This window comes from Gekko japonicus, unplaced genomic scaffold, assembly GCF_001447785.1.
Source record: "Gekko japonicus isolate JY-2015 unplaced genomic scaffold, Gekko_japonicus_V1.1 scaffold2402, whole genome shotgun sequence".
Taxonomy (NCBI): Eukaryota; Metazoa; Chordata; class Lepidosauria; order Squamata; family Gekkonidae; genus Gekko; species Gekko japonicus.
Genome location: NW_015168726.1, coordinates 55,665 through 80,328, shown reverse-complemented (window position 1 = coordinate 80,328; position 24,664 = coordinate 55,665). Strand labels below are relative to the sequence as shown.

At 43.8% G+C, this 24,664-nt stretch overlaps 1 protein-coding gene across 1 annotated transcript in view; it reads left to right on the top strand.

The window, feature by feature from the left end:
* MME (membrane metallo-endopeptidase) overlaps positions 1-22,997 on the top strand; it is an 83,725-nt gene extending 60,728 nt beyond the window's left edge. The window contains exons 15-22 of the mRNA XM_015415594.1: positions 860-963; positions 4,767-4,825; positions 12,183-12,302; positions 13,292-13,425; positions 15,072-15,137; positions 20,127-20,222; positions 20,683-20,759; positions 21,826-22,997. Of these exons, the coding sequence (XP_015271080.1) occupies positions 860-963; positions 4,767-4,825; positions 12,183-12,302; positions 13,292-13,425; positions 15,072-15,137; positions 20,127-20,222; positions 20,683-20,759; positions 21,826-21,925 (756 nt within the window). The 3' untranslated portion in view covers positions 21,926-22,997. The remainder of the gene's footprint in view (positions 1-859; positions 964-4,766; positions 4,826-12,182; positions 12,303-13,291; positions 13,426-15,071; positions 15,138-20,126; positions 20,223-20,682; positions 20,760-21,825) is intronic.
* Positions 22,998-24,664: the final 1,667 nt, after the last annotated feature.

Below are 24,664 nucleotides of genomic sequence, written 5' to 3'. Positions count from 1 at the left end.
CCTTCTCCTGGCAACCCCATCTCCTCACCTTTCCATGTTTCCTTCTCTCCTGCCCATCTACCAACCAACCTATCTTTTATCTGCCCCTCTGTCTTCATTCTTTCACTCCTTCCCTTTCCCTGGGAAAACCCTGGCCAAGTTGTGTGGTGCCAGATGAATTGGGCCCAAGTGCACAGTGGGATACCTGCAAGGACTTGCAGGAGTACCTCATTTTCCCTGTAACCCTTCCCCACTTTATTTCCTGTTTCCTTCCTCCAGGCAACTCCTAGATTCTCACCTTTCCCTGCTTCCTTCTTTTCTTCACACCCACCCAGCAACCTACCTTTTTACCAGTCCATCATCTTCAGCTATATTTATTATTTATCTACTTCATTTATATCCTAGCCTTCTCCATCGTGTGGATCCAAAACAGCTTACATTCTCTTCTCCTCCCAAGTTGAAAATGGGGCTCTCCATTTCACTTTCACTTTATCCATGAGCTCATAGCAATGTATAGGGTGTTCTGCCATTTAAATCTAGCAGCAACCTGGTATGGTGGGTCACAGTTAAGAAAAAGTCCTAGAGTGTAGTTGAAAGTCACAAGGCACAGTTATCTTGCCAAAGCTAAGTAGGTAGTGGTCTGGTCATTGCTGGATGGGAGATCTGGGGGCATGATGGATGCCGCCTTAAATTTTATAGAAGAAAGGTGGAATGTAAATGTAATAAAATAAATAAGGGTCTTCCCAGGACCACCCAATATAGTCATGGTTGAATGGGCATCTCTGGTGGATTCTTTCCAGGTTAAGTCCTGTCTTCCAGCCACTATACCATGCTACATTTCTATAGCAAATGACTGTTGTCTTTCTGTTTTTCCTTTAAGCTGAACTACAAAGAAAATGAATACTTTGAGAACATAATTCAAAACTTAGTGTTTGACCAGAAGCAAAGGCTGAAGAAGCTCAGAGAGAGGGTGGACAAGGAAGAGTATGTATTTCAACTGCATAATTTGTGAATATAGTTCTCTTTTTAAAATGCCTCTTGTTGGATATTTTCCGTCCTGCCACAAATCAAGTTTTCCCACCACGCTCACTTGCGTAAGGAGACAGGAGAATGCGGTGTCCTTCCATCTTGCAGTTAGGTACGAGTGTTGCTTGCTTGCAGGCACACAGCGACAGCACCTTCATGCTGTAAGAGCAATCTTCACTCTCCACCAGGCAGGCTGATTTTAAAACAGTGTCGGAGAAGACTGGGAGTCCTGGATTCTCTTCCTGCTAAATCAGTGATCAGGAAGTGAAATATCTCATTGTGTTCTTGTCTTTCCCCACTATTCTCACTAAACAATTGGAACAAATTTATTAGGGCCAAGAAAGGTGAACACTTTGCTGTGGTTTAAGTGACCAGACATTAATCACAGCATCATCATTCCCTATTCCTTTCTGCTTCCTTTGTATACCTACTCCCCTCCTGCAACTGGCTGCCATGTCCTGCTGTCTCACAGTTAGGTAAAGTGTTACTTGCTTGCAGGCCCATAGCAACAGCATGTTGTCAGCACCAGGGTTAATTGTTGTTAATGCTAATCAAGATTCCCACTTAACCAGGATGCAGCCAGCTGCTAATCTCTGAACCCTGTTTACCAGCATATTTGAACTGGAGATAGACTGCTGAGTTAGGTTTAATTGAGCAGGCTCCTTGCTTCAGTAATAATGGACAGAATGACTTATGTTCAAAGTGCCTATTCTTACTACCAGGAAAACATTTTTATCATGTAAATCACTTAATAAGCTGGGTCATGTGATAACTGTGCCAGGGTCAGGCAATCATTTTACCAACAGTGATTTAGCCATTGAGCTGCTGTTTGAGCGTGGATCAGAAGCATAGTATCCCAGGTCAAAGTCAAACAGTGTGCCCGATAAACAGACAAGTTTACTGTTTCAATGATGGAAATTATCAGCACAAGTACCATTACAATAATAATTGGTGAAATAAATTGCGGCATCATAAAATGCACCCAATGTCTCTTTGGATATATTCTGGACGTTAAATAACACAAACCTCATAGGAATAACAAAAATACACAGGGAAAATGTGTTGCAGGTTCTGTGCATGCAAGAAATGACACTAGAGCAGTAAGAAATAGTAATGGAAAAAAGACCCCATACCAAAAGAACATGAGAACACAATAACATAAGAAGAACTCTGCTGGGTAAGACCAATAGTTCATCTAGTCCAGTATCCTGTCTTACAAAGTGTCCGACTGTCTCACACAGTTCCTCTGGATAGTCAAGAAGAGGGCAGAGAGGCTGAGGCCTTCCCCTGATGTTGCTTCCTGGCACTGGTATTCAGAGGTTCACTGCCTCTGAATGTGGAGGCTCCCTTCTTTAGTCACCATGGCTTGTAGCCACTGATAGACCTATCCTCCATGAATCTGTCCAAATGCCTCATCATAACCAAGCACTATCATCAAACACTCAGAAAAGCTCATTTTTTAAATGAAGATTTTGAAATTGGCTCATAGATCAATTAGGCTTTCATACCATCCTGTGGAGCTTTAAAAATCACCCTTTGGAGTGTTTGCTTAGCCCTGCTGGAGCGGCAACTGCATCCGAGAGGAAGACTAAAAACAGATGTCAGCTAAGTTGGGCATGTTCAGTACTTTTCTTTTACATTGTTAGCCAATTTAAAACTTTTCAAGCAAATGACATTCAAGGCACAGTATAGGTGAACATCATGAACTAGAGAGATTTGGACTTGGAGCAACTAAGTGCAAATTTTATCATAACTTCCTGTAGGGAGCTTTCTCTTTCACCCCTTGTGCAAAGCAGCCTTCCCTTACTGAGATGACCAGTGAGAGCCTTCCATGTGACTCCGTGCTTTGCTGCTCATTGTCTTTAGCAACTTACTGGAGCAGGAGGGAGAGAACATTACAAACCAATTTACTTCTACCAGATTCTGGGTGCAAGCAGCAAAGGATGCTTTCCCCCTTCTTTGTGACTTTACCAGACACATGTAGCTGACCGCCATTGGAGGAGGAGTGCTGAATGCCATGGTCTGACCCATCATAAGAAACCCTTGTGTTGCCAGGGGTTTTCCCAAAAGATATATGAGCCAGATAAAGCATTGTCATTTATCCCAGAACTGAGAGAAGACAGCCATAGGCTGCTTTCACACTCATTGGATAATGCACCGTGAAACAGGAAAGTCTACTTGAGAATGATTGTTAAAGTGCTCTGAAAGGGCATTATCCAACATGTGTGAAAGCAGTCGTAATGTCTGACAGGGATCAACCATGCTGCCAAGCCACTTTTACAACTGAATTGTCACAGCTAAGTATATCATCCTTTTGAATGCTGGATAATGCTGTTAGTCTTTCCTGCCTACTTACCTCTTCCTCACTGTCACTAGGGCCCTTTCCCTATCAGCAGCAACAGCAAAGGAAGAAGGGAACAGGAACTGCAGACAGAATATAAAAACATGGCACATGTGAACGTATTGCAGTTTTGGGTCTTCACTAGGGTTACCAAGTGTATTTTCCTTACCGTCGGGGGAGCCGTCCCTCGATGTGTGTGTGCGCGCGCCGCCAGTACGTCACCGGAAGTGACGGGCGACGTCGATCAGGTTGAGGGCGTGGCCCCGAATCATCGGAGGGAAAACCATAGAGTTTTCCCTCTGATGATTGGGGCCACGCCTCCAACGTGATCGACGTGGTTGCATCCCCTCTGGTGACGCAGCCACGCTGCGCTTCGGGGGGGTAGAGTTCCCCCCGGGGCCTGATTCCGCGGTGGCAGAAATTGGGCCTCCGAAGTGGGGGGTTACCCGCCACCCGCCCCCACTTGGCAGCCCTAGTCTTCACAATGGATCTGACAGGCAACATAATATAGTCATAGGTGTCATGTTTTTATATATTAAGTCTGCAGTTCCATGTTAAAGTCATTATATGTCCTTGGAAACCTTCACACACTTTGATGGAAGGAGCTTCCTTATTCTGAGTTAAAGCTCTAGCCTGGCTAGTTTTTGTGGCCTCCTGTGTCTTGAGAGATCTGTTACACACTTGTAGCATGAGCCCATTTTCATTAGGGGTAGTGTGGACTGAGCCTGGCACCTGATACATGCAAAGGACATGCTTTACCACTGAACTACAGCCTTGTAACCCAAGTCTACCACTTCAGTTCACATACATTCCACTATGATTTTGGGTGCAATACGTTCCATAAAGAAACCAATGGTAAAAAGAACAGGAACATGCAGCACAATAAACAAGGTTTTCATCAGAAGTCCTGTAGTTCACCTGCCACATTTGGACATGGCATGGTAAACAACAGGTGGAAAGGACCAGAGGCCATCTTCTTCAACCACTCATGAGGGAGCTATCCTGCCAGTCCCTCACAGATCAACACATGAAATCCAGGCCACAATCTGCCCTAGGAAGAAAGCAGGCACACCGTAGATAGAGGCCAGGAAAGTTTAAGATTAGCAGCTCAACTCACTATTGTGTCCAGATGGCTGTAGCCTCCCTTGCAATAATTTAACTTAGTCCTTTGCATTTCCTGTCTCTGTTTTTTCTTAAGGGTAAAATCACAAATTACATCAAGTCAATGCCTTGATGTCAAAGAGCACAGCACAAGAATAGGGAGGGTGCTCTCACACCAGTGCCTTTTCACTACAGTGGGACTTGAGCACAAAAAGTACCAATATGTCCAGTCAGATCTGGCAAGTTTCACAGCTGTGCAGTTTCCCCCTCCCACTGACTACCGTTAATAATTCATGCCTGTCTCTTGAATTTTCCATAGGTGGATAAGCGGAGCAGCTGTAGTCAATGCCTTTTATTCAGCAAACAGGAATCAGATTGGTAAGCTAAGCCCCTCTAAGAAACACTGCCAAACAATAGGGTAGGACTGGCATCTTGAAAGTGGGGCCTAGTGATCTCCCAGAATTACAACTGGTCTTCAGATGACAGAGATCAGTTCCCCTGGAGAAAATGGCTGGAGGGTGGACTCTATGGCATTATACTCTGCTAAGGCTCTTCCCCTCCCCAAACCCCACTGTCCTCAGGTTCCATCCCCCAGTCTCCAGGAATTTCCCTATCCAGAGCTGGCAACCCTACAACAGAGCATGGGGAAGCTGGTCATGTTGTCACACTACCAGGGGTCATTTCTAGGGTTGCCAAATGACCCCGGGGGGCGGGGAATCCCTCGCTTCGGAGCCCCGAGTTCCGCCCCGGCGGAATCGGGGCCCGGGGGGAACCCCGCCCCCGAAGCTGCATCTCCAGAGGGGACGCAGCCACGTTGCTGACGTTTGGGGCGTGGCTGAGCTCGTCGGGGGGGGGGAAACCATATGTTTCCCCCCCAACGAGCTCAGCCACGCCCCCAACGTCAGCAACGTCTGACGTCACTTCCGGTGACGTCGCGGTGGCGCACCCGTGCACACGCACAAAGCCGGCTCCCGACCAGGACGGAGCCTCCCCCGCCGGTAAGTTTTCAGGATTTGGCAACCCTAGTCATTTCGTAGAAAAAGAGCTGCAGGAGCTCATTAGCATACCTAATAGGCTATTAGCATAATAGCTCATTAGCATATGCCACGCCTCCTGACGTCACCAGAAGTGATGTCAGAAAGGGAAGCAAAAAGGGGAGGAGGCATCTTCAAAAGCCTCCCTTTCCCTTCCCCATCCGGCCTGCCAAGTTGGGGGGGGGGGGGGGGGGGGAAGCAAAGAGTCTACCATGTCACTGCCAGACCTGTTCATTTTGCCAATTCATGTTCTTAGCCTGCAACATGAGGTCTTGCCACACAGAATGCTGCCCTTGTATGGTGCTTCAAAATGTTCTTCTGGTATATGGCTTCTTTGGTGTTTGCTCCTGTGACAACAGTCAAATACTGATCTCCTTGTGAAGAGTAAACATCTGATCATTCTGGCTTCCATTGAATACTGTGAAAATATCAACTTGACAGATTCAGCAAGGTGTAAAAGAGATTAGAGAAAGGAATTTAGAAGCAATTCACAAGAGTGTGTGCTCTTTGATGTCAGGTTAACTAACCTAGAGAGATACCATCTCGAGATTTGATTTCCACAACCACTGTAATTGGAGGACTGTAAGAGTACATTCTTTGAAGCCTTTCTGGAAGAGTAGAAAAGCCCCATTAGTCTCTCCCTAGGGCAAACAATAGCTTAAATAATCCTTTGCATAAGGAATAATAGTCAGCAATATCATTACTTGTGGGATTAGCAATGAATGGGCATTGAAAGATTTTTCATTTATTTCAAAAGAGGTTTTATAAATATTACCGTATTCTTAGCATTTAACCGGAGTTGGGTCTCAGGCTCAGACTACATATTCTGGAAAGGTTCTGTGTTTTTTTTCATCTCAGGTTCATTTTTAACCCAAAGCACCCCTGAAAGAGCAGCAGCTGATCAGAGGAGGAAGTGTCTGCTTAGCATTTTCACCTCCAAGTTCCCCCCGCCCACAGCCCAAACTCTCCCTTCTCAACCTGCTTCTTCAGATGCAGGGGTGGGAAGAATCTGAGGAGTCTGCAGGGACCCTTCCTCTTTTTTCTTGCAAATGAACAACTGATTTTTGGCTAGAGAAGAAAAAGTCCATCAGTAAAGTCCATTGCTCCCTTGCAGTCTCCCCCAGCCTTCTCCAGGTTAAATAAAGACATGAAAGAAAGAGGCACTTGAAGCCATGAGAAAAGACAGGATAAAAATATTGCAATAGATAAAATTAATAATAAATTAAAATCACAGAAGTGCACCTAACCAGTTGGATCCTACCATGTTTTCCACTGCTGAAAAAAAGGGAAAGTGGTCCCCTTTGGTCACAAAAAGGCTATGCTAAGGATCATGGGACTTGCATGAAGGAAAAAAACCTTCTGATGTAGAGACTGTAGCAAGGAACAGAAGTAGATGAGATTGGCTGAAAATGCTGGCTGGATCCAACCCAATGAGTAGTTTGAACTTCAGATATGTTACCAGAGCCTTGCCTTAAGAACATAAGAACATAAGAGACGCCAATGTTGGATCAGGCCAAAGGCCCATCCAGTCCAACACTCTGTGTCACACAGTGGCCAGAAATACCAGTGCCATCAGGAGGTCCAGCAGTGGGGCCAGGACATTAGAAGCCCTCCCACTGTTGACCCCCCCCCAAGCACCAAGAAGACAGAGCATCACTTGCCCCAGAGCCCCTAGCTATACCTTGTGGCTAATAGCCACTGATGGACCTCTGCTCCATATGCTTATCTAATTCCCTTTTGAAGCCGTCCATGCTTGTAGCACCCACCACTTCCTGTGGCAGTGAATTCCATGTGTTAATCACTCTTTGGGTGAAGAAATACTTCCTTTTATCCGTTCTAACCCGACCGCTCTGCAGTTTCATGGAGTGCCCACGAGTTCTTGTATTGTGAGAAAGGGAGAAAAGTACCTCTTTCTCTACCTGCTCTTTCCCATGCATAATCTTATAAACCTCGATCATGTCACCCCTCAGTCGTCTTTTCTCCAAGCTAAAGAGCCCTAAGCGCTTTAACCTTTCCTCATAGGGAAAGTGTTCCAACCCTTTTATCATTCGAGTTGCCCTTTTCTGCACTTTTTCCAAAGCTATAATATCCTTTTTAAGGTGTGGTGCCCAGAACTGCACACAGTATTCCAAATGAGGTCTCACCATTGATTTATATAGGGGCATTATTATATTGGCTGATCTGTTTTCAATACCCTTCCTAATAATCCCCAGCATAGCATTGGCCTTCTTTATTGCAGTCACACACTGTCTCGACATTTTCAGTGAGTTATCCACTACAACTCCAAGATCTCTCTCTTGCTCAGTCTCTGCCAGTTCAGACCCCATCAATGTGTATTTATATTTAGGATTTTTGGCTCCAATGTGCATCACCTTGCACTTGGCCACATTGAACCCCATTTGCCATGTTGACGCCCACTCGCCCATCCTTGACAGATCCCCTTGGAGTGCCTCACAATCCTCACTGGTTTTCACCACCCTGAACAACTTTGTATCATCCGCAAATTTAGCCACTTCACTGCTTACTCCCATCTCCAAATCATTAATGAACAAGTTAAAAAGCAGTGGACCAAGTACTGATCCCTGCGGTACCCCACTGCTTACCACCCTCCACTGAGAAAATTGCCCACCTACACTCACTCTCTGTTTTCTATGAACTAGCCAGTTTTTGATCCATAAAAGAACTTGTCCTTCTATCCCATGATTTTTGAGCTTACTTAGGAGCCTTTGATGAGGAACTTTGAAGTATGTGTCTTAACAAATATAGAGGAGCATATGCAGAAAACCTTTTCTTTTCTTTTCTTTGGACTAACTATATCTCCCGCCCACATACATATTCATCAGAGAACGAAAACCATTCATGTGGCTTCTTGGTAGTCCTGTTACTTTTCATTTGAGAACGTAACACTGCATACAAACACAGTAAGCCACAAATCCATGAGTCAATCTGTTCACATGCATGGACTTTTCTGATGTATAGCAGAACTTCTTTCTGAAAGCAGTCTTCTGAAACTCAAGAGAAGAAGGAGATCTCACAAGCAGTTGACAATATTTGAAAGCAGAAAGTTGCAAGTTTCACTACTTCTATCATTCTTCCCAAGGGTTTAGACTTGGTAGCATATCTTTTTTTTATAGTCTTAGGAGTAATATAACCTATAGAACTTCTAGTGCCAGCTAAATAGAAGCCAGCCACATTTTTAGAAGTAATTTCCAAGCAAAGGGCATAACAATAAAATACAGGGTGATTATACTGCAGTCCTTACCCTAGTCATTTTATGCTCGCACAGTAAAATGGGTTGTGATAAAATTAAATGTCTTACAACCCTTTCAATTATTTTTTCAGTGTTCGGTTATTTTGTTTTTGCAATATTGTCTCTAATATTAAGCTAAGCATTCAGTCAACCTGGGTAAGAACCAGTTGCAGTAGCATCTGTTTAACTCCCATTATGCTGGTGTACAACTGATGTCACTTTTCTACATGATTGATCTCTTCAGCAGCCTCTTCAGAAATGAAAGTGGCAGCTTGAAACAATATTCTGGGATGATGTTTCACAGTTTATTAACATTGCAGAAAATACAGTTCACCCTGAACTAGCACATCTCTTCTGGCTGAGATGGATACTATTGTTACATAGTGTTGTTGCTGTCGTTGTTCTTCACCATCTGAGCTGTTAACTGTTGGAGTAACTCCACCGAACAGCAATGCAAAGAATTAGACACAGTTGTCTTTGTGACAGCAGGGGAAAGTGAAGACCGTATCAGTAGTACAAACCTATGCTGGCTTAAAACTGTTATGGCTTTCTCCTGAAAAATCCTAGGAAATGCAGTTGGGTAAGACTGTAATAAAGCTTCCCCAGTATTCCCAGGGGAGAGAAGGAATTGTTATACCAATAGAAGCCTATAGTGTTGGTGCAGACTTAGTAAAACATGGTCCATTAGACAGCCAGGTGGTTAGATTCTTCATATAGATTCATTCATTCATCCCATCGTGGATCAACTCTAGGTGCATGAGACAGAAGAGATCCTTTGCTGAGATAACCAGAACCAGGCTGACAAGAAAGACAATTGAGTGGGTGAGGAACCCAGCAGTGTGCATGTGTGTCATTTCCAAACCCAACAGACCTATTTCTATAATAACAATCCTAAAAAGGAACATTTCCCAGATTGTTTAACAGGGCTGAAATTCACTATATACTATTCCATATTTTCTGGTTTGTCTGTTTTTTTAAGGTATGGAGTGTTTTCAAAAGTTTTACTAGCCAGAATGATCAATCAGATCCCAAAATAGCACAGTCTGGAAGGTCTGGTAACTTATAGTGCAATCCTGTGGAGAAATACTCCATTCTAAGCCCATGGATTTCAGTAGGCTTAGATTGTAGTGCCTCTGTATAGGATTGCACTGTTCAGGCAGTATATGCTCAGGGTTGACTTAACAAAATCAGTATGGATCCAAAAATGGTTGCTGAAAGATGGAGACATTCTGTTACAAGGTGGCAGCATTAAACATGAGTTTGTGCTTGCTTGTGGCAGAAGGTTAAGTCAGAGATGGTCGTCCGAGGACAATGGGCCAGGGCTAAGAGAGCAGACTACAGCCAGTGTTTCTTTCCTGGACACTGATGAATATACGATAGCCTTGGTAACCAAAGTGCACCAAGGGGCATCAAGATGGCAACCTACTGGGAGTTGCAGTCTGAATTGTTATATTACAATTTTAGTTTTCCCTGGGTCCTAGAAACAGATACAAAAGCTGTCTTCGCTTCTTCTGTGCACTATGTATGTTCTTGAAGGGAAACTGACCTGAATTTGTTGTGTGTAATCATGAGAGTGTTGTGATGACCTCATCCTAGGCATGGCTGATATCAAGCGAGGGTCCACTGGTGCTTGGGGAAGAGAAGAAAAAACCCGTATGACTAAGCAGAAACCATTAGTTATATAGCATCTATCTGAATGGGGCTGCAAACCTTTATACAGTTGTACATGATGGGGGGAGGGGAGCAATATGAAGATGCAAAACCAAGGCTAACTAGTGAGATTGTTTATTCTCCCATTAGTAAACAATGGATCTCACTGTGCCCACATTCAGTGCATGCACTTATTGTGGTCATGCCTGAAGAGCAAGAATTTAGGATATCTGGATTCTTTTCCTGGCAAGCGTTAAATGGGCAGCCAAAAAAAGACGTGCAATCCCCCAGCCACAACTGTATTTCTTTATTGATACGGGCAAAATGTTTCTGCTAGTCAGGAAGAGCCTCCCCCTTAGGAATAGTTGTGAACTCTCACATTGCCCGAGATTGCTCAATTTTGGTAAATGAAATAAGTATTGGGGGGGGGTGAAAAAGCTTAAAATATCATAGTCCTTAGAGGCACATTTCTTTAATGCAGTTATCATCACCATGTTTTGACATTTGCAAGGACTGTAAAACAAAGTGAGGCAATTCATCAAATTGAAAAGTAGGCTCATCCTGTGGTTTCATGCATTTATTTGTGTATACACCGTTGCTTCCCAATCCCGCGTGTAGCAGAGGGAGTCTGCAATCAAACCTCAGCTCATGATAGCTTTACTCCCTAAGAGAATTATCTTTTCCTGTTCTTTTTCTTGGCTCGTCTGTGCTTGCCAGTTGGAAGAGATTATTTTTGAAACATGTGAGGAAAGTGTTAATACAATATGAAGTCTTCATAGACAGATGTCCTTGTTTTGATGCATTACCCAACATCCACCCCACACACACACATGAGCAGCCAATTGGAATATAGCCAAATTTCTGGTAGGCCGCAGTACTACTTATGGGCAACATGACCTTAGGCATAGATCAGGGCAGCCAAGTATTGGTGGTTATGGAGAAGCACTATGGGTCCAATTTACCTAACCTTGGATGTTTGAGGCTGAAGCTTCAGGAGAAACTCATAGGAACCGAGGGACAGCAGGAATTCCAGAAAGGAGGGTGGCTGAAAGAAATAAAGAGTGGTCAGTGAGCTGAGAGGCAGGAAGATACTGAGGGACAGATGAGTGGAAGACACTGAAGCAAAGGAGAAGGATGGAGGAAGCCTAGAGCTGAGGAGAAGAATGACCAAAGAGGAAAACGAGAGACTCACCCAGGGCATACAGACATGAGGGGTTGCTGTGCTTAGAAGAAAAGATCAGACAGGGGAGTGACATTTGGAAATTGCCCTTTACACACAAACAAACATACAAAGTAACATGGGAGTTCTACAGTGTGGTGTCATGCTATGTTGCAAGACTGAGTATGCATGATTTGAACATCTGAACCAGGCTGATTGCGTGGGCCTTTCCCACAAAACTGGCAGTGTAGACAAGACCAACATACTCATACAGTATCTGAAGAAGTGAGCGGTGACCTCATCTATCAAGCGAGGGTCCACTCGTGTGGGCACTGCATCTCTAGCACATCTACCACAAATTATGTTAGTCTTTAAGGTGCTACTGGACTCTTTTCTGCATACTCAGCCATTCCTACCTTGACATTGCACCATACTGAAGCACGTCCTACGCTGCTCTGCGTATGTGTTCAATGCCTGAGAAATTGTGGCAATGGCTTGGGATGGAGGCATACATTTCATATGCTGACCTGAGCTATCAACCAGATCTTTGGCTTAAGATGTCCATTCTTACCATTTGTTTTATAGCATGGCAAGCGTAAAAAATACTGAAGTACTTCCTGTGGTGTCCTCTCTTTTTTGCAGTCTTCCCTGCAGGTATTTTGCAACCACCCTTCTTTAGTGCATCCCAGCCTAAGTCCTTGAATTACGGTGGCATCGGCATGGTCATTGGCCATGAAATCACCCATGGCTTTGACGACAATGGTAAGACAAAGAACTAATGTTTACCCCTCGGTTTTTATTGCAGCTATGATGTATAGTGCATACATACACAGAGACATTTATATTCATACTTGATTTTGTATGTGCATAAATGCAGTAGAGAAAGATTATGTAATAATTCCTTATAGATTGAGGAAATACAGGAAGTGCAAAACCCGGGTGAGTCACTCACTCATCCACTTCTTGGAAATTCTTGTTAACTTGAAGTCATGATAGTGTGAGACCACCCGCGAAGTGGCTTCATCAGCCAGATAAAATATCCTTGCAAAACCAGCTGTAGCATCCTGGTAAGGCAGGAGCTGACTGAAACTTTAATTCAGCAAATGGTGCCAGATACATTCCTATTCTCCTGCTCCCCTGCAAACTTCCAGGAGGGTAAGGCTGCTGACACACTTTAGTCCTGGCCAACTTCTGTGCTAAAACCAAGAGATGGGGAAGATCCCTGCCAGTCACTAGATGCCCATACGTACTGCTTTGAAGAAGAGCATGTCTGGAAGGTATTAGCAGTACAGTTCTAAGCAGAGTTATGATCTTCTAAGTCCATTTATTCCAGTGAAGTTGGAGGGGTATAACTCTCATTACAACTGCACTGTGTGAATGGCACAAATGCTTCTTTCCCTGAAGCCATCAAACAACTAGCTGGGGATAAAATTAATCCAAAGGAAAGGTAAGTATCTGTAATCCTTCATCTGATGCCACTGTACATTGTAATATGGCAGAGCATGGTACTGAAGATGGCTAAAACTGACTTTACCCACAATGGATATTGGATCTCATTGGTCTAAACCAAGGGTATTTCAGGGAAATATCCAATGTTGAAATGACACTTTAAGTTGTACAAGTACACTTGGAGCAAATTCATTTTAGCAGCCCCGATAGAAAAAGTGTTTAAATCAGTATAAGATGCCTTCATATTTGCAGTGTGTTCAGAACTATCAATGCATGTACCTTAAGTGCATATTTTATTCCAGGTAGAAATTTTAATGAGAAAGGGGACCTTGTAGACTGGTGGACTGAAGACTCTGCAAAAAGGTTTAAGGAACAGTCTGAGTGCATGGTGTACCAGTATGGAAACTTCACGTGGGATCTAGCTGGAGGACAACATGTACGTCCCCTTCTCTCTTAATCAAAATGATCTTTTATCTTTACTATTTTTATGCATACTTTTATTTCACTAAACATGTTTTGTGTAAAGTGATATTGTGAGATTAAACATCTCCTGTTAACACTAAACATACACACACATCTCTTCCAGAATGCTTCCTTATGTAAAGCCTAAGGCATATATCACCCAAAGCTAGGCTTGCCAAGTCCCCCCAGGGGGTGGGGAAACCCCCACCCCATAGGCCTGTTACCCCGGCGGATCGGGCCCCGGGGGGAACCACACCCCCAAAGCAGGCGACGTGCCCAGTGTCAGCACATCACCCGGAAGTGACGCAGTCGCGTCGGGCGCATTGGGGGAGGGGCTGTGATCATCCGAGGGAAAACTCTATGGTTTTCCCTCGGATGATTGTGCCTCGCCCCCAGTGTGCCCGACGTGGTTGCGTCACTTCCGGGTGATGTGGTTGCGGCGCGCACACGCTTCTCTCGCGCGCACACACGCCTGGAGCGGCGCTGGAGTCCCCCGCTGTAGATACAGTGGGGACTTGACAACCCTACCCAAACCTCACATTTAGATAGTTTTCATATGTAGGTGTGCCTGTGTCAGAATCCACTGCAAGAACAGAAGAGAAGGTTCTAACTATCTAACTGTGCAATGAACAACTAGGAAGGAAGTGGGCTCAAAAAGAGGAAGTCTCCAATGAGCCAATCAGGAGACAGGAGAGGATCATTTGTAAATACCAGGGAATCATTAACTCCTTCTTACCATTCTTGCTTCATGCACGCAGATCTTGTATACTCTAACACAAGTGGGCAGGAAAGGAGGACTTTACTGCCCCTGCTATTTTCCCCTGCATCTTCTCCCCTTCGCCAGATATTTGTTTTCTCCTATAACTTCCTTCCTAGCCCCTTTCTTGCCTTTCTACAACCCAGGATTCTGAATCCATGTTTGTAATGAAATCCAGGGCAAGGGTTAAGCACCATTTTTCCTACCTACCACTTTTTCGTCTGCCAATCTCTACTCCTGATAGCACCTTGCAGTTGAGAAACAATGGCCAGGTGTTTGAAAGCATGTGTTATATACCAGTTGTGTTGTGCTGGTACACAACAGCTTGAGAATACTGAACACACAACTGGCTTGTAAGCAGTGGTCTGAAACTTGCAGGTATTAAAAGGGGTATACACAGGCAGTCAGATTTTTAGCTACACTGGATTTCTGATGCATTTACAATGCACTTAGCATTTCTAAAAGGTAACATTTTCAGGATCCATCAGTTGCATATGGATGATGGCTTGCATGCACTCACTATAGCAGTTACTGTGGTTTTCAGTTTCAGTTTCTCATTCCTTCAACAAGCAGATTAGGTAGCCTGCTGACAGCCCACAATCATAAGGCCTGTTCCCATTTCCAAGAACCATTTTCTTATGCATGTCATGCTTACTTTGCTCCAGTGCAATGCCCATTGGTATGGTGGCTGGAACGTGTGTGCTGGGAGGGACCTTTCACATTGTAGGGTGAGTGGTCTGTGTAAGGTTTGCCAGCTTCAAGGATGGAGATCTCCTGGGATTACAACTGGTATTCTCGAAAGCAATAGTTCTCTTCTCCAGGGAAATTAGTTAGCATTTTCATTTATTCCTTTTTCTTTGCAGCTGAATGGAATCAATACCCTTGGAGAAAACATTGCAGATAATGGTGGCATTAGACAAGCATACAAGGTGAGAAATGTCTGTTTTTCTCTGTCTTCACAGTTCAGATTGGTGTTGTTGGAACGTGTTCATTAAAATGCTGTTTGGAAAGGTCATAGTTTGTAGGCAGACAAAAGGAGACCACAAGTCGGCATTGTTTTTGCTCAGAGTCTCTGTTTACATTACTAGAGCGATCCTAAGCAGAATTATACCCGTCTAAGCCCATTGCCTTCAATGGACTTAATGGAGTATCACTTTGCTCAGGATGGCACTGTTCCTCTCTAGAATTTTGTTACATGATCACTGGTACCTTTCCAGATACTTTTTTCCACAATAAAGAAGTGGGTCTTTGCAGCTGGCTGCACTTAAGAAAATAAGTGTTTTTCAGGTACATCAAAGGATGGCCGTGCAATAAATGCATCCATACAGACCATGGAGTCTTCCAGCAACTGGTTGCACAGAATATCCTGGACCAATGGCAGCCAGTGTTGCTCCTTCTCCAATGTAACTGCGAAGAATTTTGGTGCAGTTACTCCACTTTTGAGTCTAAACGGCAGGTTCTGATGCATTCCATTTATTCTTAATTTAACATTTAGCTTTTGGGGAGGAATAATGCAAGAAAATGCTTAATTCAGTTGTAGATACATAATATCTGGGACAAAGCCTACAAATATATACATCTTGAAAAATGGTTGGGGATTTAATCTTTCTGTTCCTTTACTACTGAAAGCAACAGCTGGACATTCTATTAAGCAGCGGCTGGACAAACACTTGTCAAGGATGCTCCAGGCTGATCCTGCATTGAACAGGGGGTTGGACTAGATGGCCTGTAGGGCCCCTTTCAACTCTGTGATTCTATGAAATCGGTTCATTCTATTGGGAATAGCCAAGAAAAAGCAAGTTACACTGAGAATTAAACACTGTGCTTATGCAAATGTATTCATGCAGTCTTACACATTTTATACTTTGGCTACCCTGACCTGGATGGTCCAAGCTAGCCTGATCTCATCAGATCCTGGAAGCTAAGCAGGGTCAGCCTGGTTAGAGTTTAGATGGAAGAACATCACGAAAGGCCAGAGTTGCTACGCAGAGGCAGGCAGTGGCAGTCCATCCCTGTTCATCTCTTCCCTTGAAAGCCCTATGGAGTTGCCAGTTGTGACTTGGTGACACTTCACACACACAGAGCTTAGGTCAGAGTATCAATTATGAACTGAGCTTAGGCAAGTCTGTAGTACTGTTTACACAGAATATGGTTCCTTTCCCCACATATCATCAGGAAAAGGTAAGTTATGGGTAGTACATAAAGAAGACTCATTGGTTTGACATGACCGTGGATTACATTTTGTGACTATGAGCCTTGTTAGTATCCTGAAGATCCCAGCTGTGTTTATTAGAGAATTACATTTCGCACCATTATGCTCCCTGTGGTAAATTTTAAAATGAGTTACTAAAAAAAATCACAGCAAAATTGAAATCACTGCAAAATATAACTGCAAAATGGAAGTCATTGATGGGAGGGTTCCCATCAAAGATGGAATGGCATAAGTGAATCTAGAATATAGCATTATTAACAAAATTGACCTATCATAAGAGGCAATAAAAGAATAATCAAAATAATAACTTGTAAAGAACTGTATACCTGTACTGATGTAGCTTCCACAGGAGGCACAGGCTGGGGTCTAGCAGGGCAGGTCACAAGCAAGGTTGCAGAGAGCAACCAAAGTCCAGTCCAAAAGTCAGGGATTCCAGAGAGCAGGCTTATCAAAGTCCAGTCTAGGGTCAAGTAGTTCCAAGCAGCAAGTCCAGTCCGAGATCAGGTATTCCAGAAAAGCTGGTTGTCAGGTCCAGTTCAAGGTTGCAGAGGTGCAGTGGCAGCATTGGTGACTCAGTAGCAAAGTGTGGTTGTTACGTCCACAAACTGCCTCTTTTCCCAGCTGCATTTATAGACAGGAGGGCCTGGCGGGGCCACGGGGTCGCCAAGAGTCGGACTCGACTGTGCGACTGAACAACAACAACATTTATAGTCAAGTCTTAACAAGCTATACTCCCAACCAATTCCTTGGCAGTCATCCTGAAACTACTCATTCATCTCTTCAGTTGACAGCTGACGAGGGGCCATGAGTCTCACGGTTCTTCTCCTTTCTTGCAACTCTGATAGCATTGGCACTGCAAGGGTGTGGCTGAGCTAGGTTGGCTGGAAGTGGCTGCCAAGACTTGTTTACTGCTTCAGAGCTACAAGGTGTTGGCTTGGTTTCAGCTGTAGGCTATGACACCTGATCTCTTGTTGTTCTCCTTCTGGCTCAGAGCCAGCTGCAGCTGTTCAATTAGCTAGCAGGTAGCTCTTCCTCAGACAAATCTGAGCCCTCAGCACAGACTGACTTACAACCATTCATTGACCACTGGAATACAAAATTTTCGGATGCTATGAAAAGTTATGTATTTTTTTCTTTGATAATTTTTTTTAAGAAATGAGGGGCAGAATTAAGAGGCAATACAAAAGAAACCAAGCCATTTTCCCAGTATTTCATAATTTCTAAGCCCTTGTGCTGGTAAATCACTAACATAGTATAGTGTCCTACTTCTTACCCTTCTAAACTCTGGAAAACAAAAGGTTTTGTAGGATCCTGTACAGGACAAAATGACAAACAAGATAATACAGCCTTGGATGAGTCAAAATAAGGGTTCAGTCCCATCACCTGCTTATCACCCAGCCCATATATTAAGATCTTTGAACACTTCACAGAGAAATGCCTGCAAGAGGGGCAAAATTCTGTACTGCTTAGCATGTTGCTTTTTTTTTGTAAGAAGGCTAACAGGGTTCTGTGATGAGATTAGGGCTGCCAAGCCGCGGCAGGGGATCCGTGTGTCTTCACTGGATCCCTGCCGTGGGGGACAGTGATACGCGTTGCACCGCCGTCGCCAAGATGTGACGCTATGCGTCGCTCTGGCAACGGGGCTGTTTGGAGTCCCGTTGCCAGAGCGATGCATAGCATCACATCCTGGCGACAGTGGTGCAACGCGTATCGCTGTTCCCCGCGGCAGGGATCCTGTGAAGACGCACGGATCCCCCGCCGTGGCTTGGCAGCCCTAGATGAGATTAAGGAATTACCAGGAGTTTTTACAAGTTTGTTCCCTAACTTTCTTGGGGTGTTTAGCTCTACAAAACTATGGCAGAAAAGGTCTGACATTTAACTGCAGTTTTGATGAAATTTTGAGTACTTAAAATCTTTCTCAGATGTGGTAATGGAAAAACAGGGGTGTTTTTTTCCCTATAGCCTCTTTATCTTAATTAAAAAGTACAGAACACTTAGGCAATTTAGCTAAAGTCCAGGACAAAGTGCATTCCAGTAAAGATCATAATGTTTTTGCTGCCCATACAGAGATTAGAGCTCTTTTATCTTCCGCTGAAAATTCCTAAAGAATTTTCCCATCAGCATAAAGCCCAGTAAACTGAGATGAACTATAGTGGCATAAGATACCCAAGACATTGCCTTCTTCCTTTACCCTGTTCTGATTTCTCATACTGTTGTTGTTGTTATTGTTGTTGTTGTTCAGTCGCACACTCAGGTGCGACCCCATGGACCACATCATGCCAGGCCCTCCTGTCTTCCATTGTGCTCCGGAGTTTGCTTAATTTCAAGTTCGTTTCCTCGACAGCACTGTCTAACCATCTCATCCTTTCCTGTCCCCTTCTTCTTTGACCTTCAGTCTTTCCCAGCATCAGGGTCTTCTCCAGTGAGTGCTCCCTTCTCATTTGGTGGCCAAAGTATTTGAGCTTCAGCTTCAGTATCTGGCCTTCAGATCTCCAGCACATATATTTTTAATGAGTGAATAGCAATTGTGGGGAGCCTCCGTCCAAATCCAGGCTGAGGGCAGGGTGTTAACTCTCTCCTGTACTGTTTTCTCAGCCTCAGGCGAAGTTGTGAATTGCACAGTTGGGGAAAGTATGTAGGATGCCTGATTGATGCCTGTATGTCCCTTCAGTGGGGCAAGTAGCAGCACCATAGAGTTGTTTTGGGGGCAGAAAAATGGCACTAGGAGAAGAGGAAGAGTACTACACTTTCTCCCTGGAGCACAATCTCAGTCTGAATCATGATTCCCCACAACTGCAATGTTTGTGTCTGTAAAGTGCCATCAAGTTGCAGCCGACTTTTGGTGGCCCCGTAGGGTTTTCAAGGCAAGTGATTAAACAGAAGTGATTTGCCATTGCCTTCCTTTTCAAAGTCTTCTTTGGTGGTCTCTGATCCAAGTACTGACCCTGCTCTGACAAGATCAGGCTATACTACACCATTCCACATCCCCCACAACTGCTATTTACCAATTAAAAGACATGCTAGAGAGATCCAGTCAGGCTTTTCCAGTGTCTCACCTGGTTTTGCCCAGGGTTTCACTGTCAGTTGAATTCATGGGGGCTATCAGCTTCCTGCAGTTTATTTATGATGCTTTTTGATATATCCCCAAGGAACTTGAGTTAGGGTGCCAGAATTTCTTCCCTCCCTCACAAAAAATCCTGGAAGGTGAGATACTGACTGGCCTAGTTTGGTGTAGTGGTTAAGTGTGCAGACTCTAATCTGGGAGAACCGGGTTTGATTTCCCACTCCTCCACTTGCAGCTGCTGGATGACCTTGGGCAAGCCATAGTGCTGACAAGAGCTGTCCTTGAAAGGGCAGTTCTTGAAAGAGCTCTCTCAGCCCCACCTTACCTCACAGGGGATCTGTTGTGGGGAGGGGAAGGGAAAGGAGTTTGTAAGCCGCTCTGAGACTATGAATGAAGGGTGGGATATAAATCCAATCTCTTCTTCTTCTTCGTGTCTCCAAGTGAGTTTTTTCAAGAGTGAAGATTTGAACTTGGGTCTCCTCAGTGCAGCCCTAACCATGACATCACCCTGGCTCCGTAGCCTCCCACTGTGTTTTTCAGATGCCACATCAGATGGACAGCATCATGTCCTCAGTTCTCACCCAAGGTTGATGCGGACATCAGAAAGCCCTAATTTTTCTCCCTCCTCTTCTTATTTGACAGGCCTATGAAAACTTTGTAAAAAAGAATGGAAAAGAGAAATTGCTTCCTGGCCTTGACTTCAGCCACAAGCAGCTGTTTTTCCTGAACTTTGCCCAGGTATTGTACCCCACTTGACTGAAAGCTTTGAAAATTATTTTGAGTTACAATTTCACAGTAAGTTGGAAACAGCAGGCTGGCTTTTCTTTTTCTAATGTGAACTGGCAGAATTGCTAAGTCAAGCAGCCTTTGTGGCGGGGCTGAGAGGAGAGTGGCCTGTCACATGAAGTTAATCACAGCTAAGCACATGAATGCATCAAGGAGGTGAATCTGAGAAGTGGAGCTGTGTGGCCATGTGCATTTTTAAAAAAAACAAAAGACTTCATAACTTAGAGGAACTGAAATGTGTTTTCTCTTAGTTTTTTTTTGGGGGGAGGGGGTTATGTCGCAGCTTTACATACAATTCAGTACAATAAAGCCAAGCACTTCTCTTACATTTTTTGGATAGGGTGGGATATAAGCCTAGCAAATAAATAAATAATTCCTTTTCTACAGTAATCCTTTTGGGTTTTATTTTAAGGTATGGTGCGGAACCTTCAGGCCGGAATATGCTGTCAATGCCATTAAAACAGATTCACACAGTCCGGGCAATTTCAGGTCAGTGTTTTAAAAGTAAAATAGTGTAATTCCAGTTTAAAAATAAACCAAAAACAGTACTTGCCTACAAAAGTTCATGTCCCAGTAGATCTGAGGGTTCCTTCTACTTTTCCTGAGCGGTGTGGGAACTAGTGCATAGCATGTTCCATTTTGATAATCCCCCAAATCCAACACTTCATCAGTACTATTGGACATTCTAAGCCACGCAGAAGGATTTCAGCATGCTCCTTTTCAGTCCTTTGTTTCTGCAGGTCATAGGAGGCATGATGACACTGAAGTGGAAAGGATGTGTGTCCTGGACTTCTCCCATATGGCTTAGTTCTAGCACAGTACAAGTGATATACACTCAGCTTATCTCCCACCCTGCTATAATAAGAACCTAAGAAAGACCCTAAATTGCTTCTTTGTGTGTTTTAGACTCATTCTCACAGCACTATTAAGGTTGACAACAACCTGGAAAAAAATGTCCTGCTGTCTAATGGAAGCTTAATGGGATGTTATTTACCAAGTGATGTGGTCTACCTTCCAGCTATGAAAAGCTTCACCTGCCAATTTCCACATATTAAGCCTCTATTTAAGGGGCAGGACGTTTTTTTTTCCTCTCCAGCTTGTTGGCAAGTCTAAGTACTACAGCTCTCACAAAGCATAAGGTGAGTCTTAATGTGATAGGCAGGGTGCTCATCCTTGGAGCCATTTAGTACCCATTCAGTGTAGGAAGGCCACAGTAGTGTAGGAAGGCCCTTATTCTACATACATCTTTACTATTGTCACTAAACCAGCTTTGGGAGATACTGCTTACCTTTGTTATGAGGGTAAAATGGAGGAAGGGAGACCCATTTACACCACCCTGAACTTGGACAAAGGGTGGGATAAAATGAAATAAATCTTGATCAAATAAGGATGACCAGAGTGTATAAAAGGGCTTTTTTGCATTTCTAGATTATGACCCTTACATATAAAAGAATGCCACATGAGGAAATGAATGTATGCAAGCGAGTCTGGCATTATTGAGTGTTAATCTGAATGCAAACTAGTGATGCCAAAGTGTGCTTGTCTTCTTTTAAAGGGTCCTGGGAACATTGCAGAACACTCCAGAGTTTTCCGAGGCCTTTCAGTGCACCAACACAGACTACATGGATCCTAAGAAAAAGTGTCGCGTTTGGTGACAGAACTACAAACAGTGCAACCCAAAGGACAAAACTTCCCAGGAATCTGGGACATTTTATGGGTGGCGGGAGTGGATTTGCCACGGAAGGAACGACAGACACACATCGAGAGCACCAAAGCAATGCAGCTTCCAGAAGGAAGGAAAGACTGCTGAGAGCACCCGTGCCAACTATTATTCTGACTAAACTTGGGAAACTATAAATCACTGCATACATAAAATTCCTGCACTTACGGTGTTATAGTTTAATTCTGAAAATCATTTTGCCTGCAGGCTTTATTTTATGTTTTACCCTGTTCTTCGACACGATTGCTTGAAAGCAAGTCTCACGGGTCTCCATGGAACTTGCTTCCATGGAAGTGTACTTAGCATCACAGCCTTAACAACCTGCTGCCCTGAGAATGTGCACTGATATTTCTAATCAGACAGAAAGGAACACCAAGGAACATGTTATCTTCGATGTGGAAACATAAGAATGAGTCAAGAGTTTACATCCAAGTGTTGGATTCTCTAACATCTCTTATCACGGTTCATGTGCTTTACCAAATGTTTATTTTCCAGAGGTGGCCTTAGAAACTGAATGAACAAAGAGAAATCTGTTGGAGCCTAAACATTCAACATTTGTGAGCATTCCAAATTCAGTGCCCTCAGAATTTTGTTGACATCTGCACATCCCCATGCCATGGTGAATACATACGTGAAGCTGCCTTATACTGAATCAGGCCCTTGGTCTGTCAAGGTCAGTATAGTGTACTCTGGCTGGCAGTGGCTCTTCAGGGTCTCTGGTAGAGGTCATCCACCCCTCTTACTATCTGACCCTTGTAACTGGAGATGCCAGGGATTGAGTATGCAGCCTAGATACTCTACCACTGGCCCTTCCACCTGTGGTCCCAATCCAGTTGTAAGATAAGTAGTCATGTATAACAACTGCTGACGCTTGCTGTAGATGTCCATCTCCACTGGCTTCAAGAGATGCACCTAGGTAGCAACAGGGCTCAGATTAATATTGTAGTGTGTGTGTATGCATGAGAGCCAGTTTGGTGTAGTGGTTAAGTGCATGGACCCTAATCTGGGAGAACCGGGTTTGATTCCTCACTTCTTCACTTCCAGCTGCTGGTGTGACCTTGGGCAAGCCATAGTTCTGTCAGAGCTGTTCTCTCACGAGCAGTCCTCGAAAGAGCTCTCTCAGCCCCACCTACATCACAGGGTGTCTGTTGTGGGGAGGGGAAGGGAAAGGAGATTGTAAACCACTCCGAGACTCCAAGTGAAGGGCAGGGTATAAATCCAATCTCCTTCTTCTTCACAGCTGATTTATGGCAACCCTATAGAGTTTTCTAGGCAAGAGACTAACGGAGGTGGTTTGCCATTGCCGTCCTCTGCACATCAACCCTAGACTTCCTTGGTGGTCTCTCATCCAAATACTAACCATGGCCGACCCTGCTTAGCTTCCAAGATCTGATGAGATCAGGCTAGCCTGGGCCACCCAGGTCAGGGCAGTATTGTAATACAGATGGTGATTTGCACTAGAGGTACAACAGCAACGCACTCCTGTGGCTTGCATGGATTGATCTTTCTTGTGGGGTTGGGGCATATATTGGGGCCCTGATTTGTCTCTCTTTTGTTATATATCCTTACCCTTCCTTGCACTGCCACATTGCTGGGAACAGAGAAAAACCATGAAGCAAACCTTCCTCTTCCTTGCTGCTTCGATGGCTTTTGTCTTAATGGGAGATGGGTAGTGGAGCAAAATATTCCTCTCTTCTGTCTTCATTATCCACAAAATAAGGGACCTCTGCCTGCGCCAAATGCTTGCACTCTGTGGACTCCACTCTAAGGCCTCTTCTGTTTCTTTTCACTTTATGTGCAATTGTTAACATGAGAACAATCCAAAGACAAATTGTAATTTACTTAAGTGATTCTCTATGGACCAAATTTGCTGTTTGCTATTTTTCAGCCGAAATGATACTGTACATAATTATTTTTAGCATTTATTGTAATCACAATGGTTTTAATCAAAGATCCCTTCACATTTTTTTCTAAGATTTTCCTGCTTTCTTTCAAAACTTGCTCTTTTGGGGGCCTGGGCAGATTTGTAATAATATACAAGATCACACTTTTTAATATTTAATTCTGAACTACATGGGACATGGTTCGGGTCATATCACTGGGGTATCAGAGTACAAACATTTCAACAAATTTATCCTCAAAACAAAGATCTCTAATAGGGTGAACAGACTGATTACTTTTGATATGAAACTCAGAGGCCAGCTCTACAAACTTTGAGATCTATACACCAAACACAAGAGGTATTCACAATTCCTCTAAAACTACCATGAACTTTACAATTAGTAAAACATATTTTAAATCTGCTACAACAGATTTGAAATGCCTTTCCTCAGGTGACCAGGTACATACTGCTTCTGATATAGAAAAATGCTCAGATGTCCAAAATAAATGCCAGATACCTCAGACGACTTTGAGTGGTTTTGTTTCTGAGCATTTTAAGATCCTATGCGCATTTTACTTCTCAAATTTGTCATCTGATGAAAGATTTTAATTAAATGTGAATCGCATGCTCTGTATTGACTATAATTCTTGAAATGTATCTTTGCTTTTCAGGGCAGTACATATTATTGACTATTTATTCTACTGAACTGGGATGTAGATGACTCCTTGAGCACATACAGTGCTGCCAGCATAGGGAATTGTTGACTTACGGTAGCCATTTTTGAGTTTTTGG